General features: G+C 38.5%; 4 protein-coding genes across 4 annotated transcripts; 1 reads left to right on the top strand and 3 right to left on the bottom strand.

Annotated features, from left to right (window-relative positions):
• Window positions 1–256: 256 nt before the first annotated feature.
• tysnd1 (trypsin like peroxisomal matrix peptidase 1) lies at window positions 257–4261 on the bottom strand. Its single transcript, XM_036574200.1, has 4 exons — window positions 2585–4261; window positions 2351–2481; window positions 1851–2036; window positions 257–1488 (listed from the first exon to the last, which is right to left on the bottom strand). Exons 1-4 carry the CDS (start codon window positions 3634–3636, stop codon window positions 1286–1288), a joined length of 1572 nt encoding a protein of 523 aa, XP_036430093.1. The 5' UTR covers window positions 3637–4261; the 3' UTR covers window positions 257–1285.
• An 898-nt stretch (window positions 4262–5159) lies between these two features.
• On the bottom strand, window positions 5160–9226 carry sar1ab (secretion associated, Ras related GTPase 1Ab). The gene is made up of 7 exons (XM_036574205.1): window positions 9017–9226; window positions 7973–8042; window positions 7562–7681; window positions 7370–7435; window positions 7022–7125; window positions 6685–6816; window positions 5160–6397 (listed from the first exon to the last, which is right to left on the bottom strand). The coding sequence occupies exons 2-7, from the start codon at window positions 8028–8030 to the stop codon at window positions 6281–6283; spliced, it is 597 nt and encodes a 198-aa protein (XP_036430098.1). The 5' UTR covers window positions 8031–8042; window positions 9017–9226; the 3' UTR covers window positions 5160–6280.
• A 242-nt stretch (window positions 9227–9468) lies between these two features.
• Window positions 9469–20307, bottom strand: ppa1b (inorganic pyrophosphatase 1b). The gene is made up of 11 exons (XM_036574204.1): window positions 20146–20307; window positions 18559–18623; window positions 18079–18132; window positions 17756–17875; window positions 16886–16972; window positions 16637–16763; window positions 16423–16550; window positions 13905–13990; window positions 12435–12510; window positions 10283–10322; window positions 9469–9749 (listed from the first exon to the last, which is right to left on the bottom strand). Exons 1-11 carry the CDS (start codon window positions 20204–20206, stop codon window positions 9721–9723), a joined length of 873 nt encoding a protein of 290 aa, XP_036430097.1. The 5' UTR covers window positions 20207–20307; the 3' UTR covers window positions 9469–9720.
• Window positions 20308–21041: 734 nt separating this feature from the next.
• Window positions 21042–24805, top strand: eif4ebp2 (eukaryotic translation initiation factor 4E binding protein 2). The gene is made up of 3 exons (XM_036574206.1): window positions 21042–21330; window positions 21927–22103; window positions 22260–24805. Exons 1-3 carry the CDS (start codon window positions 21198–21200, stop codon window positions 22289–22291), a joined length of 342 nt encoding a protein of 113 aa, XP_036430099.1. The 5' UTR covers window positions 21042–21197; the 3' UTR covers window positions 22292–24805.
• Window positions 24806–25368: the final 563 nt, after the last annotated feature.

Genomic DNA, 25368 nt, shown 5'->3' with positions numbered 1-25368 from the left:
CAGGCAATGCTGAATGGCATGGAGGAAACACAAGTTAGCCATAACTCTCCCTGACTAATGGCTATTAGCTAGACAGATGTCAGAACTGGCAATGAACAATATTTATTGAGAAAATTGGTGAGGGGAAAACAATTCTGTTTTTTTGTTTTTTTTGGGTCTGTTTTTTTTATTTCTGACATTGGATACTAAGATAAAACTACTGGAAGAGAAAAAACCTTACTGGAAGAGAAAAAAATCAAGAAGAAAAAGAGAAAAATTGGGAAAAAAAACTTTTAATGAGGCATTGTTACAATGTGAGGACACATGAAACAGTGAAGATGTGCATGGAGAAATGTGACACAATGTCTCCACTTTACAGACTTTATTTTGATTTCCGGTCAAGACGATGAAAGGTCCAGTTAGCTAGACACAGACCTTGTCTGGAATAAATGGACCAGTGAGTCATCCACGACAGCAGTAATCAGTGCTTTGTCTTCAATCAGAGAGAAATGCCTATGGCAGCACAGCAGCAAGTCTTTTCAATCTAGCTTTTTTTCTACTTTAAACAGGCTTTCCCCATATTCACTTACTTTCATTCAAATGGCCACACCATCTCCTAAGGCAGAAGTAATATATGAGAATGATGTGCATGAATAAGCACATCTCTTAGGCACTTTAAATTCTCCGATGTTCTGCACCTATTTCATGGCTGATTTGATATCAACCAAGTGAAGCAATATGTTACAAGGAGAAACAAATGTATTTTAGGGGGCAAAATTTTTTTAAAAGCTTTTCATATGGTTTGTCATATAGTTGCAACTTCATTCACTGCGTCACACCTGTAACTCACTTATTACTGCCTAACTGCTTGTCACATGGTTGACTTTTAAAGATTCCTGGTTACAAAGAACTTCAGAGTCAACTTTATATCCCTTTGTCCCTTTTGAACACTGAAACAGTACACTTAATTTGGGAATGTAATATGTTATAACTATTCCTTGATACAATCTACACTGATTTTTCCTTTCTTATCAGAACAGAATTATTAGGAATTAGTCTCTTTACTAATCTGTCATCATCACTTTCAGTACCTATGGACAACAATCAAAACGTCCTCAAAATATCCTTTGTTTACTTAAAGCTATACAGAATAATCAACAGACTTTTCTATTTTTACAATAGACTGAACCGTCAGCACTCAAAAGTAGAGTAGTCTGTCTGTGAATGCTGTGGTGGGAATGTACTAATAGGCAAACAGTAAGGAAGGTGAACATTTGCACTTTCTATATGAATAAAAAGGAAATATTCACAGCTTACTTTGTGGAATCTGAAGTCTCCACACTCTCCTAATCTCATCCTCTACACTGTCCAAAACCTGAAATACAGAAGCATCTCCTGTCTGGGCGAAGCGGCCCAGTAGTGGCTCCAAAACAGAAAGAGGGATGCTGAAGTTTAAGTGAGGATACGTAACCTTTGCTGCAAAGTCTCTTGTATTGCTGGACACGATACCTGGACAAAAGCAAACAAAAGAAATATGACCGTACAGGCAGACAAACAGATAAAAAAAAATAAATAATTGACCTGTTTAAATCTTATAGGCAAAGTCAAAAACTGAATGCTTTTTCTAGACTTTACCTTTTTTCCAAATTTCATACTGGTTAAATGATGCCCCCTACTGAGTAAAGTCAGACAATACTGCACATTTAAAGTCATGTTGACGGTTAAAATGCTGGCATGGATTAAAACTTAACATAATATACTCAATAATATGCTGAACATGCTAAGCTTCTGAGAGTGTTTTACAGTCATGTAATGGACCTATTTTTGCTGCATGGATTGATCAGACTATAATCTGAAACGTTGCAAGTTACCTAGCAACTCCCCAGTGCTGGCACGGATAACAGCACCACCACTGGCTCCACACTGCACTGCACATGTGGTTTGAAGCATCACTGGCTTGTTTTTCTGGGTGATGACTCTGGAAATGATCCCTGAGGTCACTGATGGGCCACAGGTTTTACCTAATGCACCATAACCCAACACAACCACATCTTCACCTATAAACAGGCAGAAATAAGCAGATATTTTATGCTTAACAGCACTGCACAAGGTAATGTTACCTTGGTAGATGCTAATTAAACAGAATATTGTTATGAATAAAATAACTTAGATGTATTAGATTTAACAATAGTCTGTCCTTTACAACTGTGGTGTTACAGTTACAAAGGTTTTACAAATTTAGGTTTCAAACACAAGCTGGTGCAGGATTGTAAACCAAAGAACTAGCCTATAAAAATTATCGTTTCAAAATCAGAGCGCACCCTTCGTATCAGTTTGCCTGCAATGGTTTACATAAATTATGCAAGCTTACCCAGGTGATAACTGGTAGCTAATTGTGGCACCACAACATCTGAGTAGGGCTCCTGAAGCTGCACCACAGCTACATCATATGGAGAAGATGCCTTTGAAGAGTAGAGTACCCGACCAGTCACTGTCAGAAACCTGAGGAAAGACAGACATATCACACTGTGAAGATATTGTGCAGCTTAAAATTGTATTTTTCATGCCACAAAGTTGTTCCAATAGAAAGGATTCATGGGATTACCTTTCTCTGGCATTGACTCTGACTTGTAGAAATGTTTTTCCATTGACCACATGTCTGCAGGTTAAAACTGTATTTGGGTTTAGGAGTATTCCAGAACCCCACAGCTGGCCACTTTCAACCACAGCCACCATGGGGTACTTTTCATTGGCTGACCTTTGGTTTGCATTGGATGAGACTTGAGGGATGTCCATGAAAGCTGAGATTTCTCTCAGTGACTGATGAGAAGTTACAGCCTGTAGTATGTTTTTCAAAATTAAGTGGAAAGAACACACTAATGCCAGGCCAATCCATTCATTCGACTTCCAACACAGCGGTGAAGTGATAAGACCTACAAGATGCGGTGTTTCTCCATTACTGACAAATAGGCCTCCTCCTTCGGTGCCAGGCAGACAGCGGGCATCAGTCAAGATCAATGCATTCTCCTCCCCTGCCAAATTACTCACGATGCCTTTGCTAAGGGTACTCATGAAGAGATCTGGACAGAAGGAACCAAATGGAGAGCCACATGCAAGGACAGAATGGCCTTTTATAAGGGTTGTGCTCTTTACCCAAGGTACAGTATCACCTTGGGTACCTGTGGCCAGGCTAGGTATTCTGAGGACTGCAAACCAACTTAAAAAAATGGAGTCGAAGAGAATTTCAGTGTCCTCGTCACCACTATAGAAGTTCCACTTTTCTGCTTCAATGAATATTGACTGAAGAGCCTTGTGAAACTCCATGCAGTTCACCATCATTAGAAGCTCAGCATTTTGGGGTTGCCTTTGGTGTCCATTCTTTAGGCTCAGCTTGCTTGTGCCTTCGTCTGCTGTCATATCTGCATGATATATGGAAACTTGCATCTTGTTACTAAAGTTATTAGCATGCAGTACTGTTAGGTCTGGGCTTATGTATTCTTTGTAGTTTAAGAAAGGAGAAAACAGCAGACCGCTGCACAGCACAATCCCAGACTGCTCGTTCAAAATGACTCCGCTACAGCTCAGCGGGTTTCGCTGCTTCGGACTGCAGCTGCTCTCTGAAACAGTGACAACACAGCAAGTCCGCTCCACGGACATTTTTTCACTTGTAAACACGGCGCTCTCCACGGGAATACCAGACAATACCGACTCTGAGGTCTAGTCTGCCTCTGTTGTAGTTTGTAAGTCTATTGTGTTGGTCTCGTTAGAGCAGTTCTGACTCAGTACTAACATGGTGAGCTCAACTTTAGCCCCAGTGACAGTGACATGCTAGTGCAGCTATTCGTCTAAAATGACTGAACACAACCCGCCATTATAAACCCCAAAAGACCCAGAACAGTAAAAAGCAGTAAAAGACCCAGCAGGCGACATTCAGCACTCGAAAGCTTCAGCAGATTCGGTCTAGAGACTTCAGAACAGATTTAGACTGATCCGCATTTCAGGACAGAGCCGAAACTCTTTAGGCGCTGTTGTCACTGGTTTAGCGCGTCATAGTGTAGCTTGTATCCCATTGGCTACCCGGTATGACATTCTAGTATCACGTTTATTCATTGGACCAGAGCAGAGCGTGACCAAGAAAAGGCAAACTGCATATATGTGCGAAATTAAAACGTTTTCAACAAGAGGACAAATTTAATTCTCTTTTTAAAATCTTTCTGCCTAAATTTGTTATATTTCTTCCTACTGAAACATGAATGTCGTGTCTTTGTTTCATGGCTATACACACACACACACACACACACACAAACACACAATGTTGTTTGATCCTGCTTGTTTCTTCATGTTCACATTGAAACCTTGTAATCCTCAAAATTTGGTGTTGAATAATAATGAATTTTCATATTGAAATTTACTGTAGAAAAAAAGACCTAGGTTTTGTTGTTCCTTCTGCAAATTTGAATACTCTTAGACTAAACAATGCAAATTGTTAATACACTGGGCAACACACACACACAGAGAGAATATGTAGGGTGGATTCAGGTGTAATGGACAGTCTGTTACTTATATAATAATATATAGCCTATTAACAGTATCCTCTTGTTGCTTGTTTAAAAAGAATACGCTGGTTATCACCAGCTGAAATTGGAATACGTTTCTTAAAGTGTCCCCCACAGCCTCATGTGGCATAATCTATATATCTGCCGTGCAACTACTTTCAATACACTGTTCTTTAATTTATTTTTATTAATAAAAATAATTTATTATTATTTTTTAATGCCAGTGAATTAGTGTAGAGGTATTGTAAATGAAAAATGTAATAAAATTACATAGGATCTCATTTTGCTGTTCCTTTTGCAAAGTTGAATCCTTTAAGCCTTGCATTTATGCAAACCCACTATGTAAATGAACACACTGACAATCAGAAAAAAGCTGGTTTTTTCCACTTTGTAACGCTCAGAAAAACATAGAGAGTTACTCATGCAGGGCCATGCATATCGGACAGTGTGTTTTATGGTTGATTAAATAAATACACTAGCCAGTTTATTGCCCCTATGACCTGACATCCCATAACATTTGAATCTGCCCTACAATTAATTTCCAATACACTTTATTTTAATTTATTTAATACAATATACTGTAATGCAAAAGACTGGCAGAACAAAGAATAAAAACCATATAAGTAGAATCTAAAAGATATTTATTTTTGTCTCCACCAAAACATGCCATTAAAGCGGTGCCATTTGCAGCATAATTTTAAGTTTCAAGTGTAAGCAGTCAAAATCTTTTCACATATGTACAAATACTGCATATGAAAAGTGACTTATTAATATGACATTCTGTGTATTGCACATGAGCTCGTTCTCTGGAAGTTTGTCTTCAATTGTTTTCATGTACTCTCGTATCATTACTGCATGTAAATAATGATAGTCAAAAAGTACTCATTACTGCACAAATCAGGTAGTTTAACACTGAAAAACAAGCTGGGGTGGGGGAGATGGGGGTGCGCTGCATAATTTAAACTGCTGTACATACAATATTTAAAATATAAAAATGTTAACTACATGTAAAGGTCAAATAACAAAGCCTAAGTTTCAGTGTTAAACCTAAACTAAATGTTTATTTAAGCATGTATACAGCCTCATATATCCACAGGTAAGAGATAGAGCTGCTTCTTGTGAAGGAGTGAAAGACCAAAGTGATGCTACCATACTAACACACCACCAGCATTAAGGCACAGAGGTGATAAAATGTTGATAAAGTTAAAAATATATATGTAAGGCTATTTATTGCACTTCTTTCCACTGAAGCTTTTCTCTCCATATGACATGGATATCGCATGGCACAATTAATAATCATCTAGTCCCAACTGATAACACTGTTGCAAATAGATGAACATTAAGGCACAGTACTGTAATTCTAAGGCAGGCTATGTAACAGGCATTAAAGCTAAAAGCAAAAAAAGTCCTTAATGAGAATTATTTTGTTGTCTTCTCAAAATGATCCTGCTCTGTGAAATGCTACCATATATGCTATATTACTTCGTTCCTTGTATACAGAAGTGGAAACTACAAAAATCTGCATGCAAATTCATCTCATCACCACTAACCTTATGTGATAATAGACATTCTTGCAGTCTTAAGAAAAGAATATATTTAAGGCTCAGATCAAAAGCATTCATCACTAACATAACATTCATTTTTCATTGTGTTAAAATGGTTTGTACTCCTGAGTCAGAACATTTAATAAATAGGGGGAAGTGGATTTGGGGTATTAAATCGTTCAGTAACACTGATTCTTCTAATTAGTCAATGTATTGAGAAAGCCACCTGAAACCTTCCCCGTATCCTTGCCTCTTTAAAACGCTGCACATGAAAACTTCCATTGGCCTCAGGTTCAGTTCTTTCAGTGACACATTCCCCTAAGGCCAAACACAAAGACCGTTTAGAATTCTCACCAGTCGCTTCAAACAATTACAATCAGCAAATATTCATTTCAAATGAAAGTAAAGGATCCGATGCAAAAGGCAAGCTGGTTTTAGACACTACAGCAACAGAAAGAAAAACAGCCAGAACTATCACAACTAAACTGTAAAAAAAAATATATGTTTACTGGGCTCATCCTGGGAAGCAATTCCCAACTACAGATTTAAATTAGTTTATCATGTTTAAGAATCTCATATGGCTTATGAAATATTTATTTTATTACCTTTCCAGTAGTGTGTCCATTCAGACCAAACATCCCCCTCAGTGCATCTTCACTAATTGCCTCCGGTCGATCAATTTTATTTCCCAGAATGAGGATTGGCACATCAGAGATGGTCTCATCAGTTAAAAGAGCCTATAATTCAAGAAAATATCAGCCGTTTGCAGTTTTCGTACAAAGTAGGCTACACGTCTTGATCTTGCCTTGGACTAAAAAGGAGGAAGAATTCAGTCACTTAACAAATATTCAGCAGTTGTGTGAAACACAATTCAACTAAAGGCAAAGAACATAAATCATTAAGAATGTAAAAAAAAAAAGTAAGTAATAAATAAGATCTTACATCTAGTTCAATTTTAGCCTCAAGTAAACGCTCATGGTCAGCACAATCCACAAGGTAGACTATTCCGTTAATGGCTGGTAAGTAATTCTTCCAAACTCTTCTTGCTGTAGTTGAAAAATGAATATACATTTGCAGAATGTCAGCGAAAAATGACCCCAGTGACCCCACACAGTGAAAAGCTGTCCAATCATGCAGATAATAAATTACCCCACACAACACTCCGGACACTGATTTTAAAGGGCGTCTTTAAAATAACATCCTTTATGAAGCTTATATTAAGCATGCAATACAGTAATTCAGTGTCCCCTTAGCAGCGTGAAGTCTTCATTGCTGGATTTCTGTGTTTACCTTGTGCATGTCCACCCAGATCAAATGTTGTGAAAGTCATTCCCGCAATTGTCAACTCTTCTGAAGCTGATAGAAATGACACGACAGACATTCACCATAGAGATTAATAAATTACGACATTTACAAAGTCTTTCACCACATATTGCCCTGTGGTTCCTATCTGTGGGGCACCCAAAACCAATAAATACTTACTTGGATGAAGCGTGGGAACATGCTGTCCAAGTCTGTCATCTTTGAGCATATGGAGTAATGTTGTTTTTCCTGCATTGTCTAACCCAAGGAAAACCAGCTTCCCAGTCTTTTTGTACAGTCCTGAAAAAGAAAATGTATGTTTGCTTTTACTAAAGTGAATGAATCAGCACTATTATATATATATATATATATATATATATATATATATATATATATATATATATATATATATATATATGCACTGTCATTAATATTATTATTATAACATTACATTTTTATTTCATTATTCATAGTGGTTATAATTATTATGTTCGAGTACGGCTTTAAGCTTCTCTACCCACCTCTGGTCATATAATAGCACAATTCCAGTGGGAGAAAAGTCTGACTGATACATCAGTGATGATACTTTACCTAATATGTGTAAAACACCACTGAATCCTCTGTAGATCCAATCCCATATGAAAGACATTCCGCTGCGATTCTATGGCGAAACAATGTCAAACAAACAGATAAGCAGTGACTCAGTAATGAAGTGTTTTACTCAGTCCCAAGCCAACTTTATCAGGTTGCAGCTCTTATCTAAGTTAGTATACCTGAAAAGCCTACAGTATGTTTTAAAATGTACAGTACATCATAAGCGCTGAAGGTCCTAATATGCGTAAACGTACTATCACGTTTATGTTACCTTGGTGACAAAGCGCTTTAACCAAGTAAATCTAACGCGTGAGCAAGCCGCTAACAGCACTTTCACAAAGCTGCTAAAACTTTCTGCATGACTGCTGGATTATGGTCCACAATGCTCACGTGGTTCCGACACACTTTTTATTTTACAGAAAAAAACGGCTCTAGTATTTTCGTGTGTCCTACACGCAACTTTCACAACTATTTTTACGGACGGATACTGACACTCGCTACTTGACACCATGCAACCATGGCATACAGACACATCTGTCACTCAAATGACAGAGACTTTCTGACCACGAAGCCATTATGAAATGTAAAAGGCCCACTGTTAAACGACCGAACTACATTTGGGCTGGGTCTGTACTGTGGTAACCTCCTTTAAACATTTTACACTGAACTATCAGATAGCTGGAGGTTCTGTTGAACGTCAAGCTGTTCGACTAAACTAACGTCACACCGAGCAGTAAAAGTCAGTATCGTTAAAGAAGAGTATTCGCCTCAACATCCCAGGTTTTTTTTTAAAAAAGAAGGGAATCTAGCAGAATGCTGTGTTCAGCGGGACTCATAGATATCTTAGTTGTTTACTTTTATAAATTCTTTGGAAGTAACAAAGAACAGAAAGTATTCCTCCATTTCTCCTCTACTGGAAATGTCGTTACACCTCACAACAATCATTCCATTATTTTATACGAGTCGTAATCTATAGAATTTGGGGTAAATTTAAATTAAATTAAAATTTTTGAACTTAAAATATCCTTTAACACAACCCACCTCTTTGTCTCTTTGGGTCGCCCGTCAGCTTCTTCGTCGAAAATTGACGCTTCGAAGGAATTGCTGAGGTACTTAGTGGCTTTACCGTGCTTGCTATAACGAACTCCAATAGGGGGTGTGATCAACAGTAGAGAATCTCTAACTTAAAGCTGCAGGTAAACAAAACGCTTGTGCCGGACAGCCACGTATAGTAGCACTAGTGAGGGAGAAGCTGTGAACAGCGCCCTCTTGTTGTGGAGAGTTAAATTGCTGTGGAAAGCAGGAGAAGACTGTGTGGTTGAGCTACTGCACCATCTGCAGTTCTACTGCTGAAAAAAACCATCACGTTCTACACACTTTCTTCAATGCCTGCAATGCAGGTTTCAAGTACTTCAATGTATTGAAATTGTAAAATGACAACAGTATATTAATTGTAAGAATACAATACAAACAGAAAGAAAGCAACAGAAAAATGTCATAACAGAAGACTTTATTAAATCAATCATACAGTACCTGAGTTTGACCAGACTGTTGAGTTCTCTGTTACACAGTATACAGTATCTAATGACACCTTGATTAAATAATTGAAAAATAAATTTAGCAAGACGTTAACTTCTCACAGCTATCATGACACTTTCTAGACCCTGTAAATTACCCATCTGTCCCTACACATACATACTCTAAATAGATGAGATCAGACTGGTCCATGGTGTATTGTTCTTCCATCACTTCTCATAATAAAACCATTTGTCAACTGAAAAAGAAGACAGAAAATTAAGGTTAAGTAACTGCATTTAAAGCTGTCCAACATTTCTTTGTACTAGGAGGCAAACAGCTTTATTGAGAAATTAAAAATCCATGTATGCAAAATGTCATAAGCGAGCATTAGGTTAACTGCTGGCTAGAAGCTGCCTTTTGCCCCATTTTCAGCCTGCGCTTTTGAGGAATGCTGGAGACTCATTGGTTCAGAGATGCAGCACTACCTTCAGGACAAAAACAGCACTAGGCAACTTTAAACTAGTTTTAATACCTGAAAAACTTGCCATGCAAGAATATACCGCAGGTTGTTTGGGAGGAAAACTATGTAAGCACAATCACCAAAAATTTAAAGACTCCTATTATAAATGAGTGTGAGTGAGATTCTTAATGGTATAAGCATCTTTCCTAGCTGACAGCTATTTCTGCCAAAGGAGACGTTAGAATGCAGTGAAAGAGCAAAACAAAGAAAGCTAGCAAGAAGTAAGCAAGCAAACAATCCAATACACACAATTAAAAAGGCCTGCATACCTGAGTCTGGAATGGATCCTGCATCTCCCAAAGGAGAAGTCTGGAAGTGTGGGAAAAAAACAGAAAAAGAATGAACCTTTTGTGCAATCAAACCTGATACGAAGACCCAAAGTCTAGTGTAGTGCAAACACCTAGACCGAAGCCTGGAAAACATTTAGCTCTCTACAATCAACATCAATATCCCAGTTCACATTCAAAGATAGTTTTATTGGCATGACTGTTTCAAGTACAGTATTGCAGAATTACAGTGGCAATAACAACAACAACTATACTGACAATAATAACAATATTAATAACTAATTATAATAATTAGTATTATTCTAATTGTTAGCAAACCATGCATACAGTCACATGCAAAAGTTTAGGCAGCCCTGGGAAAATTACGTGATTTTGTTGAGTGAATATAAGTACATATCTTCTACAGAGAACACACTTCTGCACATTTTAATGCACAATCACTGTTTATGTGCTGAATTCAACATTTTGGAAACCCTTGAAGAACCATTTTTTTAAGGGGATCAGTAGGATTGGAGTTAGGAGTGTGTTACCCACTAGATATCTCAGGCAGTCAGACATGTTACATATTTAGCAGCGAGAGGAGTTGTGTGCTCCTCTCCAAAAATACTGTCATTTTTCAACTTGTGTTAGTTTTTAAAAATTCTGGATCTTTTGTGCTTCTCTTTCTCAACCCCATCTGTCATACAGTGAACACAGTCATTCCTCTCTAAGCAGTCAGGATTTTCTATATTTACCTTTTTCTATGGTCAGACTGTGGCCACTGAACCTGTACTCGGTCAGGATCTGTCTCTGCTTTGGATCTCGGACAGTCAGGAGATTCTCTTACAATTCATAACCTGTTTTGAAGGCCTGATAGCATTTTAGTCTACTTCAAGTTTTAATTTCATTTGTCCAGTGTTTCAAATTATTATTCTTACTGTTTCGATGATTTGAGTAATGTTTAGTTTAGGCTGTAAAGCAGTGCTGGAGTGAGGCTACTGTACGTCAGCTGTTAGAGGGTTAGTAAGCCTCAGAAGCAGCTTTTTTCCACTGGCTCATCTTTGACATGAATTAAATTTACAGTCACAACATTTTTAATATTTCACTGTGGAATATTTTCTTCCCTTTTCTTCTTTTATTGCAAGCCCTGATCAAGACAACAATGACACTGTTAGACATATGTTAGATAATTCAGTCACCACTGCCTGTAAAATACAAAAAAACTCTGTTCTTCAGTGACAGTGACTTCAAATGACTGTCAGTAGGTCTAGCTGAAATGACAGGGCTTGTATGCAGAGTTATACTCCTGCACTTTGGATTTGAAATGATGCAATGACTTATGTTTACAATGCATAAAGTAAAGCCTGTCACCTTGACTTTAATTCAAAAGTAGGTTATTCGTAGAGAAATTTCTTGAACATTTGATATGTGCTGAATAAAGCTTCTGATTGTATAAGTCACAAAAGCTACTGGATACAATTTCAGTTAGGAAGTCATGTTGCATATCGTTTGTGTGCAAGACATCCTGAAGTTTGTAATACATATGCATCAGCAAACTCTTGATCTGTACTACCTCAGATTTCTTCTGCAAAATCTTTCTAGGTTTCAGGCTGGAAACTGGCAAGTCCAGAATCTCAATAGGCCTCTAAGCAGATTCCACATGCAGAAGACAAGAATGAAGAAACTATTTACATCTTACTTCTTGGTCCTAAAACATCCTCACTCACAACAGGCTCCTTTCAAATAAACTGCACTCAAGAAATGAGGTTTTTAATAAGTGCTTAAGCTTTGCATGTGTGGTGTACTCTCAGAGATATGAAGTTTTGAGAGCTTTTCTTCACTACTGAGTTCTTGGTGAGCCACTTTGTGACTAGGTTTACACATTTACTTGTTTTGGTAATTAATAGGGGTTTCTTTAATTTTCACATGCTCTACATTTTATCTGTTTTTCTGTTGGATATCAGGATGAAGTATGTCAATTACACCAGCACTTAATTTTTGTTGTCAGCCAACAACAACAACAGTCACTGTGTAATTTGAAGCGCTGGGGTGTCACAAATAAGACCATATCTAATGAAAGACATCCACATGCATACCTGAGAATTAAAAGAGTTCAACAGAACAAAAAAAAAGCAAAGAGGAAAAAAGTCCTTACACTATCAACGACTGCTTTGGCTTCCTCCGGTGAGAAGCAGAACGGAGTGCCTGCCTTCGATACACAAGTGTTTTTACTGCACAGACAGACAAATTAGGGGAAAATTAGCACATGGGGGGAAAAACAGATCTGTAGTCATCATTCATGAGTCAGTTATTTGTCACATCACTGGGGCTCAACACCATCTGTCACAATCCTAATAATAATACATCTGATGTCAAGAAAAATTAATTAAGTCATACAATGTGTCTTACTGATAGAGCTTAGAGTCTAACTAAGCACTGCACACATGCAGTACACCATTTTACAGTAGGGTTCTGCCACTTTTTTGGCTCCAAAACATCTTCCAGACCATTTTTTCCATTATATTTCTTTTATTTTTTTAATGTTACAGATGGACTAAGCTAGAAAAAAAAGAGTAAATAAACAAAGCACTCATGTGGCACGTTATCATGCAGTAGCCACCAGTGTACATAACAAATGTAACTAATAACAGCGCAGTGACAAAAGCTGGTACTACTAACATATGAACAAAAATCATTCTGATTTACAGACTGTATTCACTGTTCTAGTACCCCAGAGAATGACTACATCAGAGGGATGCTGAGACATTTGTAATCCGGTTTCCAGACAGCAGATCACCAGGTTGACTGGAAGTTAATTGAATTGTTGATGTAACTCAAGGGCACCCAAATGTAGTCCTGGTGATCTGCTGTCCTTCAGCTTCAACAAACCTGGCTCTAATATTCAGATGAAAATCCAAAAACTGCATTTAAAGTCTGGATTTTAAGGTGCCTGAACCTCTGATGTTGATCTTAAGTCACGTTAACGGTCTTTATGACACAATGTTTTGATAGATACCTAGTATATGTCATAGCTCAATGCACTATACAGCCTCAGGACTGATGTACAGATTGGACACTGTAAACGACAAGTGGACAGTGTGGAAGCAAGTCAATAACTAGGCCTGTGTTTTCAGAACATGGACAGTGGCCCACATATAAATAAATCAAGGCTAGGGACTGCTGTTTGTCTTCATATCTCTGATGAAATATCTAAATTTACAAGAAGTCTATTGCTTTGTATACTTGGAGCTTCCGAACAAGTACTCAAAAACCTGCTCTCACAGCCACCCTTAAAAACAATATTTATGTTTCATAATTAATCACAATTTTATGCATGTTCATTACTGCACTTGAGAATTTACTCAGGAGGCAGCAACGATGTATTAATATTGTATACAGTTTATAGTGCAAATGAAATCAGACATGGTGTAAGGCATGTAGAATCCCAAGTTAGTCATATCTCTAAATCTCATAAATCTCTTCTTTCAATTTTGCACTGAGCATTTTCATATTCAAATAAATTCTTACATTATATAGATTTTTCTCTTTATGAACATATTTGAAAGCAAACTTCCATATTTTCTAGCTACACAGAAAGCAAGACAAAGCAGTCTAAAGGGCTTACCAGTTCAGCCCTCCTGCATTGCTCTGTTGTGAGATAAGTGCTTTCCAGAACTCATGGGTGCTTTTGATAGTCTTAATGGCAAAGTCCTGTAAACAAGCAAATAAATAAATAACTTTGCTGATAAGTACAAATGCACAAACAGATATGAAGAGTTTAGACAGAACATCAGTTTTAGATTGCGTTGAGAAGGTACAAGTTAATTTATACCTGAATGGGAATCAGTAAACAGTATGACTGGATAATGTTCACTGGTGTCAGCCATTTAAAAAAAATTAGATCATCAGTGTACTGCATAGACTTTAACACATTTTAGGTCTCACTCTGAACATCTGGCAAACCTGTACCACAAACATACTGTTCATTTCCTGCAGAGTCAATAGGCAGTAGAGATGGCACCGATCTGATACCCAGTATCAGTATTGGGACAATGTCATCAGAAAAAGCTGGAACTGATATTGATGGAAAAAAAAATTCTGTGCACAGACAAATTTCAATGCATCCACACACATGAGACCTTTTGCACTGCTATCACTAAGTGGGAAATCTAGCTTAACCAGTGTGGAAAATAAGTTATCTGCATTCTAGTCAGAGTTCTGCAGCAAGAGACAATATAACTTAGCACTGTTCTCAACTCATACCTGCCCAATGAGGACAGTAAATAAAAGTACATGCAGAAACAGTAATCCCAACCACTACTATGTCAATGTTAATTTGATGGGAAATTACAGCTGCAGTCAACAATGAAAGGAAATGCAAATGCTGTAATTTTCAGGAGTCAGTCAAAGAGGCAACTGACATGGGCAGTAAGAGAGACAAAACTGAGATCGCTGGGGCTGAGCAGTGGGGGAGACAGTGCTGAGTAGGGGTGGGAATCTCTAGGCACCTTACGATTCATTACGATTCAGAGGGCTGCGATGTGATTATAAAACGATTATCGATGCATCTTGATACATCTTTTTTTTTCAATACAGGATTTCTATTTTCTTACTGTGTCAGGACTTGGTACTTTTAAAGCAAAGTATTTGTAATGGTCTATAATGCATTTACTTCCAATATATTTTATTAATATATCAAATGGAAGTGATGTGGCAAGTGAACTAGAAGGCTCTCACTCACTGCTATTGCTTGGAGCACATGAGACGCTGCTGCTACTCATCTGCGATAAAATACGCAGTTACGGTAAAATAAGATCCAGTGGTAACAGATGTCCATGCAGCACGTTACAGCCAACCTGCCTGTTTTCGTTAGTGATTTTATAACTTAGGTTTTGGTCTCGTTGTAGAGAGTGGGGATCACTGTGTCAGTAAAATATCTTCGGGACGTGTGCAACATAGCGCGAAAGCCCGGTTTCGCAACGACTGAGAACTGGCATGCAGACTGCAGGTCACCTAGCAATGATGCATTATTCGCATTCGTAAGCGCTGCTGTTGGTTTACTTGCAAGCTAAATCTGCAAAGAGACTAACAAACACTAAAAAGTTGCGAAGTTGAAGTCGCTTCTCTTTCAAATTTTCCTGTTCCACCGTAAATGGTGCTGCATTTACATTCAGCACCTCAATCAGAATTTAAGGTGGAACAGGAAAATTCGAACAAGAAGCTGGAGTGACTTAAAGAAGCGACTTCAGCCTCGTAAAACAGCCGAACATTTTACAAGAAACTGATCTACTTCTGAGGAAAAGTTTTCTGGTGGAGATGGAAGGAAAGCGGCTATAGCTGAAGCTTAAAGCAGAACCAAGTAAATCTGCATTTTCGTTTATATTTTAACCTAACTTACAGCAGGACATTAACACATACTGAGACATACTGGACATAAATGTTGTGGCTGCCAAGGTGGTTTGATTTTTGTTGAAAGGACAACATGTCTCTTCTTATCATTTGTGCTGTGACTCCTGACCTAACCTGGCTTTTAATGCAGAGGGTGCCGGTCGGATTTCTCGCTCATCCATGTGTGTTTTTGCTATGTGCACCTCACAGGGTGTCTGGGCGCTGCACTTCCGCACTTCCAGGTTCCGCCTTTTGCGTTCTGTCAACATTATGGTATAAACTAAATATTTAGAAAATCGATTTTTGACATTTGTGAATCGATTCAGAATCGTTCATGTTTGCATCGCGATGCATCTAAGAATCAATTTTTTCCCGCACCCCTAGTGCTGAGTGTGCTGGAGCTCAGGCAGTAGCACCCAGGTCAGGAGTGCTGAGAGTGCTGGAGGTGAACACAGTACATTTAGGGAATAAGGTCAGTGGTGACCAAAACTGTAAATATCAACATTCCACTCAAAGAGACATAGTATGACAACAGAATAAATACTCACACAATACTGTAGTCTTTTAAATAAGGTTAAACGAACTCCACTGTAGAAAATAAAGAAATAATGTCCGCTACTGGTATCAGCTGAAACTCAAGGTTTCATTGTCAGTATAGGAACAGAAAATGTGGTACTGACCACTTCTAAATACATTAAGGGTAGAAAACACTGATAAGAATAAATGGTTAATTTCTTTTAGATCTGAACACGTACCTTGTCTTTGAACTCTCCATTAAAAGCAAACTGGTTTTCGGGCTTTCCGTCTGGCACCTTGTACCGTCTAAACCAGTCCACAGTGGCTTCAAGGTAGCCTGGTTTAAGTCGCTGAACATCACTAATATCTAAAATGCAGATCATGAATCAAATGAGAATGATTACACATTAATGAAACCAGGGTGGAAGAGCAGGAAACTCAGCAACTTATTACCATTCAAGTCCTTTGCTTCTGGGTCATCAACATTGATTGCAATAACCTTCCAGTCAGTTTCGCCTTCATCAATCATCGCCAGAACACCCAGGACTTTCACTTTGATAATGTCTCCTCGGGAGCACACCTTAAAAGTCACATCCAAAACAAGATGCACATGCATGGAGAAAGAGGCATGCTATATGTGGTTTACTTAAAAACATTAACAACAACAAAACAAACAAACTAACAAACAAAATACATAGATACCTTGCTACCGATTTCACAGACATCAATTGGGTCATTGTCACCACAACATCCTGTATCACAGTCTGTGTGGCCAGGGTCTTCCCATGTCTGTCAGGGGTAAATGTTGTTTAGTGGATACAGAGACAGTGTTCACATAATTGTCCATAAGGTAAGTGATAACTGTCAAAAGGTACAACCTGTTGTATTTAAACCTTCTAATAATTCTAAATTATGTCACAGCAGTTCTCCCTGCATTCAAACTGGGGGAGGTGTAAGCACAGTGGTTAGGAGCATCAGGCTCCCATCTAAAATCTCCAAACACAACCAAATACACATACCCAGACACTGTGCACAGATATCTACTTCTCTGCACATCAAAAAATGTCTGTAGATTTATCTCAGCTGTACCTATTTACATACAGTTAGGGGAAACAAGTACTTTTCCAATGAAATTCAAGTCAGGAGATGGGCTAGGCCATGTAAGCACCTATATGTTTTCAAAAACAGTCTTGACTTATTTTGGTCGTACGTTTGGGATCGTTGTCTTGTTTGAAAGTCCATCTTCTTCCCTTTTTGGCTGATAAGATTAAATTCTCTTTTACTACATCCTGGTACAGGAGTCCATTCATGTTTCCCTTGGTGACGTGTTATGCCCCACTATTGTTTGCAGAGAGGCAGCCCCATATAATGATGCTTCTACCTCCAGACTTTATTGTATTGTGTCCTTGGGATCATATGTGCAGCCCTTCTTTCTTCAAACACAATGAGCTAAATTATTGCTAAAGAGTTCTATTTTTGTTTTGTCTGATCAGATTACATTGTTCCAAAAGAGTTTTGGAAAAGTGGTTTGCCTAAATTTTAGACAAAAAATAAGGTTTTTATTTGCCTTACCTGAGGGATTGCACCATAGTTCCAGATGTAGCCTCTGTGTGGGAAAACATTTGCCACATAGCGCAAATTGCCCTTCTTCACATCCTGCTTTATTGGGTTGAGAGGGTCTTTTGTGGCAATCTGAAAAGTAAGCAATTATTATTCTAATAAGAGGGAAGACACTGTTGTTAGTTAAAGTCAGTATTTAGCTAATTACTACTGCACCCATTTATTTGTGCAGCACATGCATGTGCAGTCACAAAATGAGGAGACAGCCACATGAGTTCAAATCTGCAGATTAAATTACATGTTATGGAATTCTGATTAATCATGATTGGTCATACCTCCATTTTTGCATTTGTCCATCGTGGTACTTCAACAACCATGTGGAAAATGTTCTGTGGATTGAATTACATTCCAAGTCATTCCTGTACAATATCTAATTATGGCTACAGATTATTCCGTTAATTTAAGTCACTGGGGATTTAGATAATATTTAGTCTCATACGTTAATAACTAACATAACATATGGCATTCAATGAGAAAATGACAACATCCTATCAGAAGAAAACAAAAAAAGAAGATAAGAATAAATGAAGCGTAAATGTTCAACACTGTGTTAGAAGGGTAAAGTTCCTGCACTCGTTGCACAAACAGTAATAAATGGCAGACACTGTAAGCTTGTGAAATGACTACTGATTACCCAAGAAATCTCATGGGAGATAAACTATTAATATTGTTGGAAAATAAGCTTAAAAAGAAACATCGAAAAGATATAAGATAAAAAGAAAAGAACTCCCAGTCAGTTGGACTAGCATTAATACCTGGGCTTCATCTGCAAACATAGGTATGTCATGGAATGGTGAAATGTATTTTCCATCCGAGTTTTCTGTTTAGAAAGAGAATCAACAAAAATGTCTTTCACTGACATGGAAAGGTATATAACACATCCAATCTGACACTAAATCAAACTTCACAATAACTATGTTATGGGCAGAACTGAGCGTGTATTTGTAAAGAAAGAAATGTGAACGAATAAAACACACATTGCGCTTTAATCCCTTTTATGACCAGGTCAGCATTGCTGTTGCTCAGGCCCCTTATTAGGGGTCCACAGAGAACTCAGTACGTTTCTGACCTGATATTTTTCTACTCCCACTCTCAAGTTGTTTTCAGTAGGCAACACTGTTTAAGCTTTTGACTGAGAAAAAATATTACTTAGGTGTATTGTTTTCAGCTAATCTTCCTCAGATTACGATCCTTTTTAGTGACGTAAAGAAAGGCCCAAACTGCACCACAGAGCTGCCCTTACTCCAGTTTAAATGAATCAGTCCCACTGCACTGCATTAATATTATTCAAATATTAAGAACTAATAAGCTTGTTTACATCTGTCAGTCTTTAAATAGCTACACTAACATTATATTGCTGTCCTGTTATTCGACTCCATATGAAATCCTGATGAATCATGCCCTTCCTTACTCTCTCTTTCTTCATATGATGTCCTCCATATGAAGATTCCAAGAATTGATTTATCCTGAAGGCAAGTAGTTAAACATAAAACATGTAAAATATACAATACACCTAGTAATCTCATAGCTACTCTTACAGAATAATTCATTAATTTAAGCGGCGTTTTCTTATTGGATGAGGGTACAACAACTCACCCATGCAGTGTATGAGCGCTCACTGCTGAGTCTTTCCAGTCACCTAGTCGCTCTCTATCACCTATTGGCATACAGCCGTTTAAAACACTGTCAGCATTTACAGATATAAAATATTGATTATCAGCACTAGCCTAGATGTTTCACAATGAGGGCATACATATCTGATTTCTTAGAGCTAAAAAAGAAAAAACGAATACAATGAGTTTATTAGGAGGTACTCTATACTGTATCCTGCACCCTGAGAGGTCTGCAGACGCTGAATGACAAGCAGTTGCCCCACTGCAGCTACATACGCCATCTCTCCCACCTATTGTGCCTGTCTGTCTGTCCTGCTGCCGATATCGATTTCAATGAGTTCTCTGCCCTCTTTGTACAGCCTCTATTGAATAATCCTGAAAGGCCTGCATAAGACTGAAATCTTAGAAGTTTCCGCCTTCAATGACGAAGCTCATACATAACAAAAAGTAACCCAGATAATGGAAGTTTCATCAGCCAAAATTAAAATGTAATCACAAAAAATATATTTACTCGTTCAAAACACTATTAACCACGGAATATAACATTAGAAATGCTATAATAAATCTACTGTAATGTTATGCGGCAATACATCCCACTTAAACCTGGCTAAGGCGGCAGCTAGCTAATGAATGCGACACGTGGGAGTATACGGCGCAGAGTCATGCAAACACCGCCTTCGCTACACAAAGTTCAGGACTTAAAACAAAAAAAATAATTGTCCCACTCACTGTAAAACACCCTATAACTCAGAGTATTAGGGTTTCCTCTTTCCTCAATTGTGAAGCTCATGGTGGCTGGAAACCTGTCTCCGAGAAACTCGCGGCGAAAGACAGAGCGATTCAGTGACGTGTGAAGAGTGAGGACTTCAAAACAGACATGCGCACTTGAAGGTAACATCCCAATTCGGAAAAATAAGGCCTACTTCACTTCCCCTAGACACTTCCACAAGGGATAATCCCAGTTGACGGGAGGTGCATCGTTTTCATTACATATTTGCTGTATGTAATGGAATAGGAGAAGTAGTGTAGGCTTATATTTGCTAAACCTTCTGCTGCAAAGGCTGCACTCGGGGCGGGGTGGATTGGGGAAGAAGCCCACCTTAAGAACTATGCCTAAAAACTGTAAAGCTAAGCTAAACCATGAGTTTAGCATATACAGGACATAACACACAATGAGGGAAAATCAAGCATAACATCTTGCCCCACCTACCGGAGGAAAGAACGCCCCCCACTGGAGAATATTGCATCATTTTTTGCAGGTAATTTTTCATAATGTATCAATTATATGCTTTATCACTTTAAACTGTGGATTTACTAAGTATGTAACTGTGTCTAGCTGTTAAACACATCTCCAGCAAGATTAAAAATAGTAACTTATTCTATCCAACAATTTCATGTAATTCTAATGCAAGAATGTAAACAGGTGAAACTACTTAGAACAACTTTGGGGACTTATGATGAAAAGTAAACATTCTGAATGCTTATAATCCCTATTACAGTACAGGCTATTTGCACGAGTCTTAATCAAAAGTGCACAGATGAGTCGAAATGGAAAGCGCCCCTCTGAACACGTGCTCAGCTCCAGCTCTGAGCTCATATCCCGCGGAGCCGCTTTGCTTCCTGCCTGGCGGAGGGAGGGACGGTGCTGACGGCTGGGAGGACAAGTCGAACGACAAGAAAGCCTTGGAAAGAGACAGAAAGAGGGGAAAAGGGCCCGGGGTTCCACCTTCCATCGGGGTACAACTTTAGTTCGACACTGCTGGGTGCCCGAATCTAATGCCATGTCGTCCAGTCGTCAGCATAGTGAAAGCAGGGCCATTCCGACCAGGACGGTGCTGATCAACGACTCAACGCAGCTACCTCACGACTATTGCACCACTCCGGGAGGCACTTTATTTTCAACTACCCCGGGAGGTAATGACGTTTAACGCGCTCTGTTCGTGTCCCGACGATGTCTGCAAGCAGACGTTTGTCGCTTGCATCCATCAGCTGGGTGCTGGAGTGTGGCCTAGCTTTGTCAGGAAGCCTTGCGTGTTCAAAACAAAAACAAGCTCTCGCACCGCCTCTGCTTTCGCTTTAAATAACGCGATTGGCTCGTTTGCAGCGCAGTGATTGACAGTCATGACGGTAACAGTATAGATAACAAAGGGAAGGGTCGTGTGTTGGATGACAGTAGTTGTGTAATATGTAGCTTTGTACTTCCAGCTAGCACCAGCAGTTGGCCCACAATGCTATGCAGCCGTGACAGTACATCACATATAAACACAAATTATTATGTTTTCATTGTGTACATTTTAGCAACAAGCATAAATCACATTATTTGACTGAAAGTATGTAGTAATGTCTGTGCATTTATTGTGTTTTGAAATGAATGAGTACGGTAGTCAGCATTTGTATACATCGTTCATAGTTGGAAAGGATGACTCTATACTGTGAAGAAGGGTAATGTGCTTGGTATGTGAAAACTGGGTGGCTATTTGTTTGTATTAATCCATTTATCTTGTCTGTAGGCACCCGGATTATCTATGACCGTAAATTCCTGTTAGACCGGCGTAATTCCCCTATTGCCCAGACTCCTCCAGCACACCTGCCTGTCATCCCTGGAGTGACTAGCCAAAACGTCCTGAATGAAAACAAGAAGAACGAAGCCAATAACTTCAATAACCATGACGGGAAGCCAGGACCAGGTTTGTCTTTTCATCAAGTTTGATGCATCTCTCACAGATTACCACATTTTTGTGCATTTACACTAGTTCTTGAGTAAAACGGACCATTCTATGTTCTGTGTCAGTTTGCAACAATAGTAATGTAACTAAAATCTTTCCCTGCATTGCTTGTTACAGGTGAGGACGCTCAGTTTGAGATGGACATCTAAAGAAGAGGAACCAACATGATGAACGAATAATAACCTGGCACCTATGTGCCAGTGGCTTGGCTTGTAGAAACCAATGTTGTGAGCCCTCTCCTTTAGCTCTCTCTAGCTGCTGGGTGCTAAGTAACCATGGGGATAGTTGACACATGCTGGCCCAATGGGCTGCTGGAGCCCTGAAAGTTAATGAATGATTCTGATCTGTTTGATTAGGTTTCAGGGCTGCCAGCAGCTATACTTGCTTAAGCCACACAGCAAGAGAAAAAAGTCTGTATTTTAAGTGCCCAAATACAACGATTTATTGAAACGGATTCACTTTGCAAAACAGCCTTCAGAGATTTATGCATGGTAATTTAGAATTGTTTTCAGAGTTCACTTTTCGGTTAGATACCCTCTAAGGACCCAAAATGCTTTACTTTGTACAACTGTAACTTGAGTCTGTGTCGGTCACTCAGATATCTACTCATCAGTACACATGCACTATTCTGTTGCCTCCTTGTTATCATCCTTTTCGGTTTATTTTTAGTCTGTAAAATTTCTAGTAAAGTTAACTAGGGACAGCAGGATTTACATTCTACATTTTGCCTCAAATTTGGAGAGTTCCATTTTCATTCCAAGCCTTTTATATTACTCAGACATCCATACGTGATGTCTGTTTTGTTCACAAGTCAAGTTTAGTGTGGGGCAAATAGTTTTATAAACATACCTAACCCCGGACCTTCAGTAAAGATTTGAGTTGCTCAGAATTCTACCAAAACGATACACAAATTCTTTTTTCCTACATAAAACTACCCTATATCGATCATCCACGATTCTTTCTCGTTTTCTTGCTTTCATGCAAAAATTTGTCAAAAGGATGATTTAAAAAAATGGTTGACCAGATTGTCTTTAGCTAGTGAGAATGTGTTGAAATATCTGATTCATCCTGCTAGCAATACGGTTTGTCCCTACCTTTGAATTGTGAGTGAATCCTGATGATACTTGAAGCATCACCATCAGCTTTGTGGTCACTGAGTCTGATAGACAAGAAATACTGTACTACAGGTGACCCAGAATGAGTTGTTGGTCAAAGGTAATGACAACATGCACAGTTTTGGACTGACTGAAGGGTTGAATATGCTTTATAAATGAGTAATGTGTAGAAAGGTTCCCAGAACCAGAGCTGGTCTCAAGATGCACGTACATCATGTACCTAACATATACATTACTTCTAGCGTTTTTTACAGGTGAAATTACAGGGATTTATGAAACGTTAATACCAGTTGTGACGTCTACTGTCACGTTCAGACTGCTACCATATTAGCAAACCCTCATCACCGCATCAAAGGTAGGAAAGCACTGAAGTGTTGTCAGGTCATTTATCCTACTTTTATCTGTCATTGATAATGCTGCTCTGAAATTTGTGATCAAGCAGCATTTGAGAAGATGGATAGTTTTGCCATGACTTGACATTCATTTTTTGATAGATCAAAGGTTTTGAAGCTTGAATTGAACATTTCCAATGCTCCTCTATGCATATGGTTTTGAGTTTCTTATCCTGAGCTCAGATGTCAGCATTAGAAAATGTCATATTTCTGTGAAGTTCCTCATTTCTGTTTCATGCCTCCTCATGGCAAATGGAGAAGGTTTCAGATTTTCACAAGAGATTGTCCTTATAAAGTGGCTTAAAAGAGAATACAACTCATTCTCTGCTTTACACCTTCTGTGCTGAAATCATTCTTTTGTCTGTTTTCTTTTTCTCATGTTGATCTCTTGTGCTAAGTCTCTTTACCCATGCCTTACTTTACTAAGCTTAGCAGCTGTGACTTAAACAAGTTTCCTTTCCCCAATATTCTGACAGGTGTTTCTTTTCCCTGTTGTGGATTTAAGATCAAGATTGTTTGTTTTAAGAGAATACATTAATATTTTTTGGAGACATGTTTTTTTTTTCCCCCTTTGGAGGTGGAAAGGTTTGGGCTTGCAACAGTGTAATGGATGTAACATGATCAGTGATTTGATCAACAAAAAGAAATTTGGATTTGATGGCTCACGGTTTACATTTCTGTTAAACTCTGATTAGTCAGGTTTCCCAACTTATTGTTTTCATTTTAGATCTGTGAATACACATTTTAAATCTAACTTTCACCTCTGGTTTAAATGATTTGAATTGGGAAAGAGGAAAAAAACGTCCAAAATCAGGAGAAATGCTCATGAAAGCAAAGGGAAGCATCTTTGCTCATTGTACTGCTGTAGACTGTCGTGAGCTGTCAAATCCCGCAGTGTCTTTTCAACCCCTTAAAAACAAGTGTCATATTTTTAACTGACTGGAACCATTAGAATTCAAACATGCCCCATCAGACAAGTTTATACCTGAGCAGGGGCTTTTCTAGGTTAAACTGGTATAATATTGCCTGTAAAAAGTTAACAAAAAATGTTTTTTGTTCTGAATTTGAGACCCTGTTAAATTGACTTTAATTTGAATAAGATGCCAATGCCAGTTGACACTATTACAGCAAAATCAATAAAAGTTCCTTAATAATATCTCTTTTTGTTTCTGCTGGTCAATGCTCATGTTGGGCTCTGGATGAAATTCTCCAATTCCTGATCATGAAGGTTTAGTTACCTCATATTACCACTAGATGGAGTGACAGACAGCAAAGTAAATACTAAAGTCCAGCATTAGGAGAGCACACTTCAGTGCCTTAAAGCTACATTTACTCATGGAATTGGAGCAAATCTGACAGCCCTGTGCCATGTTTAATACAACTCATAATATATGTCACCATTTATATTCAGGACTTTAAGATCACTTGTTAAATGACGGGTAGACTCAATATTTGTGGAGATTGTCATGAATTTTGACAGTCACAATGTGAAAGAGAGAAAGTAAACCCTTCTGGAGCTTTTTAAATTTTTCCTTTCTGGCTTTTCCAGCTAGAGGAGATTAGTATTGATGAAACTACAGTATATGAAGGACTCTCGAGGAGTGCTTGGTTGCTTGGAAACCCATGGCAACACACTGTCCATGGCAGACCAGCAGGCAGTTCAAGCTGAGGGTGTTCTTTATCAACGCAGTGAAAGGCGCCACCTCTTAAAAAGACTTT

The sequence above is a fragment of the Colossoma macropomum genome, unplaced genomic scaffold (assembly GCF_904425465.1).
Source record: "Colossoma macropomum unplaced genomic scaffold, Colossoma_macropomum, whole genome shotgun sequence".
NCBI lineage: Eukaryota > Metazoa > Chordata > Actinopteri > Characiformes > Serrasalmidae > Colossoma > Colossoma macropomum.
Note: the sequence above shows the minus strand (reverse complement) of the source record. Positions and strands in the feature narration are given on the sequence as shown.

Coding starts and splice junctions, on each gene's coding strand:
- tysnd1 (XM_036574200.1), bottom strand. CDS start 3,636: ATGTCCGTGGAGCGGACTTGCTGTGTTGTCACTGTTTCAGAGAGCAGC. Junction 2,482..2,584: donor AGAGTCAATGCCAGAGAAAG/GTAATCCCATGA, acceptor GTCTTTCCTCAG/GTTTCTGACAGTGACTGGTC. Junction 2,037..2,350: donor AGCTACCAGTTATCACCTGG/GTAAGCTTGCAT, acceptor GCCTGTTTATAG/GTGAAGATGTGGTTGTGTTG.
- sar1ab (XM_036574205.1), bottom strand. CDS start 8,030: ATGTCTTTCATATGGGATTGGATCTACAGAGGATTCAGTGGTGTTTTA. Junction 7,436..7,561: donor TGTTCCCACGCTTCATCCAA/GTAAGTATTTAT, acceptor CATTTCTATCAG/CTTCAGAAGAGTTGACAATT. Junction 6,817..7,021: donor AGGCTAAAATTGAACTAGAT/GTAAGATCTTAT, acceptor CTTGAATTATAG/GCTCTTTTAACTGATGAGAC.
- ppa1b (XM_036574204.1), bottom strand. CDS start 20,206: ATGAGCTTCACAATTGAGGAAAGAGGAAACCCTAATACTCTGAGTTAT. Junction 17,876..18,078: donor GGACAAATGCAAAAATGGAG/GTATGACCAATC, acceptor CTTACTTTTCAG/ATTGCCACAAAAGACCCTCT. Junction 16,973..17,755: donor ACTATGGTGCAATCCCTCAG/GTAAGGCAAATA, acceptor TACCCCTGACAG/ACATGGGAAGACCCTGGCCA.
- eif4ebp2 (XM_036574206.1), top strand. CDS start 21,198: ATGTCGTCCAGTCGTCAGCATAGTGAAAGCAGGGCCATTCCGACCAGG. Junction 21,331..21,926: donor ATTTTCAACTACCCCGGGAG/GTAATGACGTTT, acceptor TCTTGTCTGTAG/GCACCCGGATTATCTATGAC. Junction 22,104..22,259: donor TGACGGGAAGCCAGGACCAG/GTTTGTCTTTTC, acceptor TGCTTGTTACAG/GTGAGGACGCTCAGTTTGAG.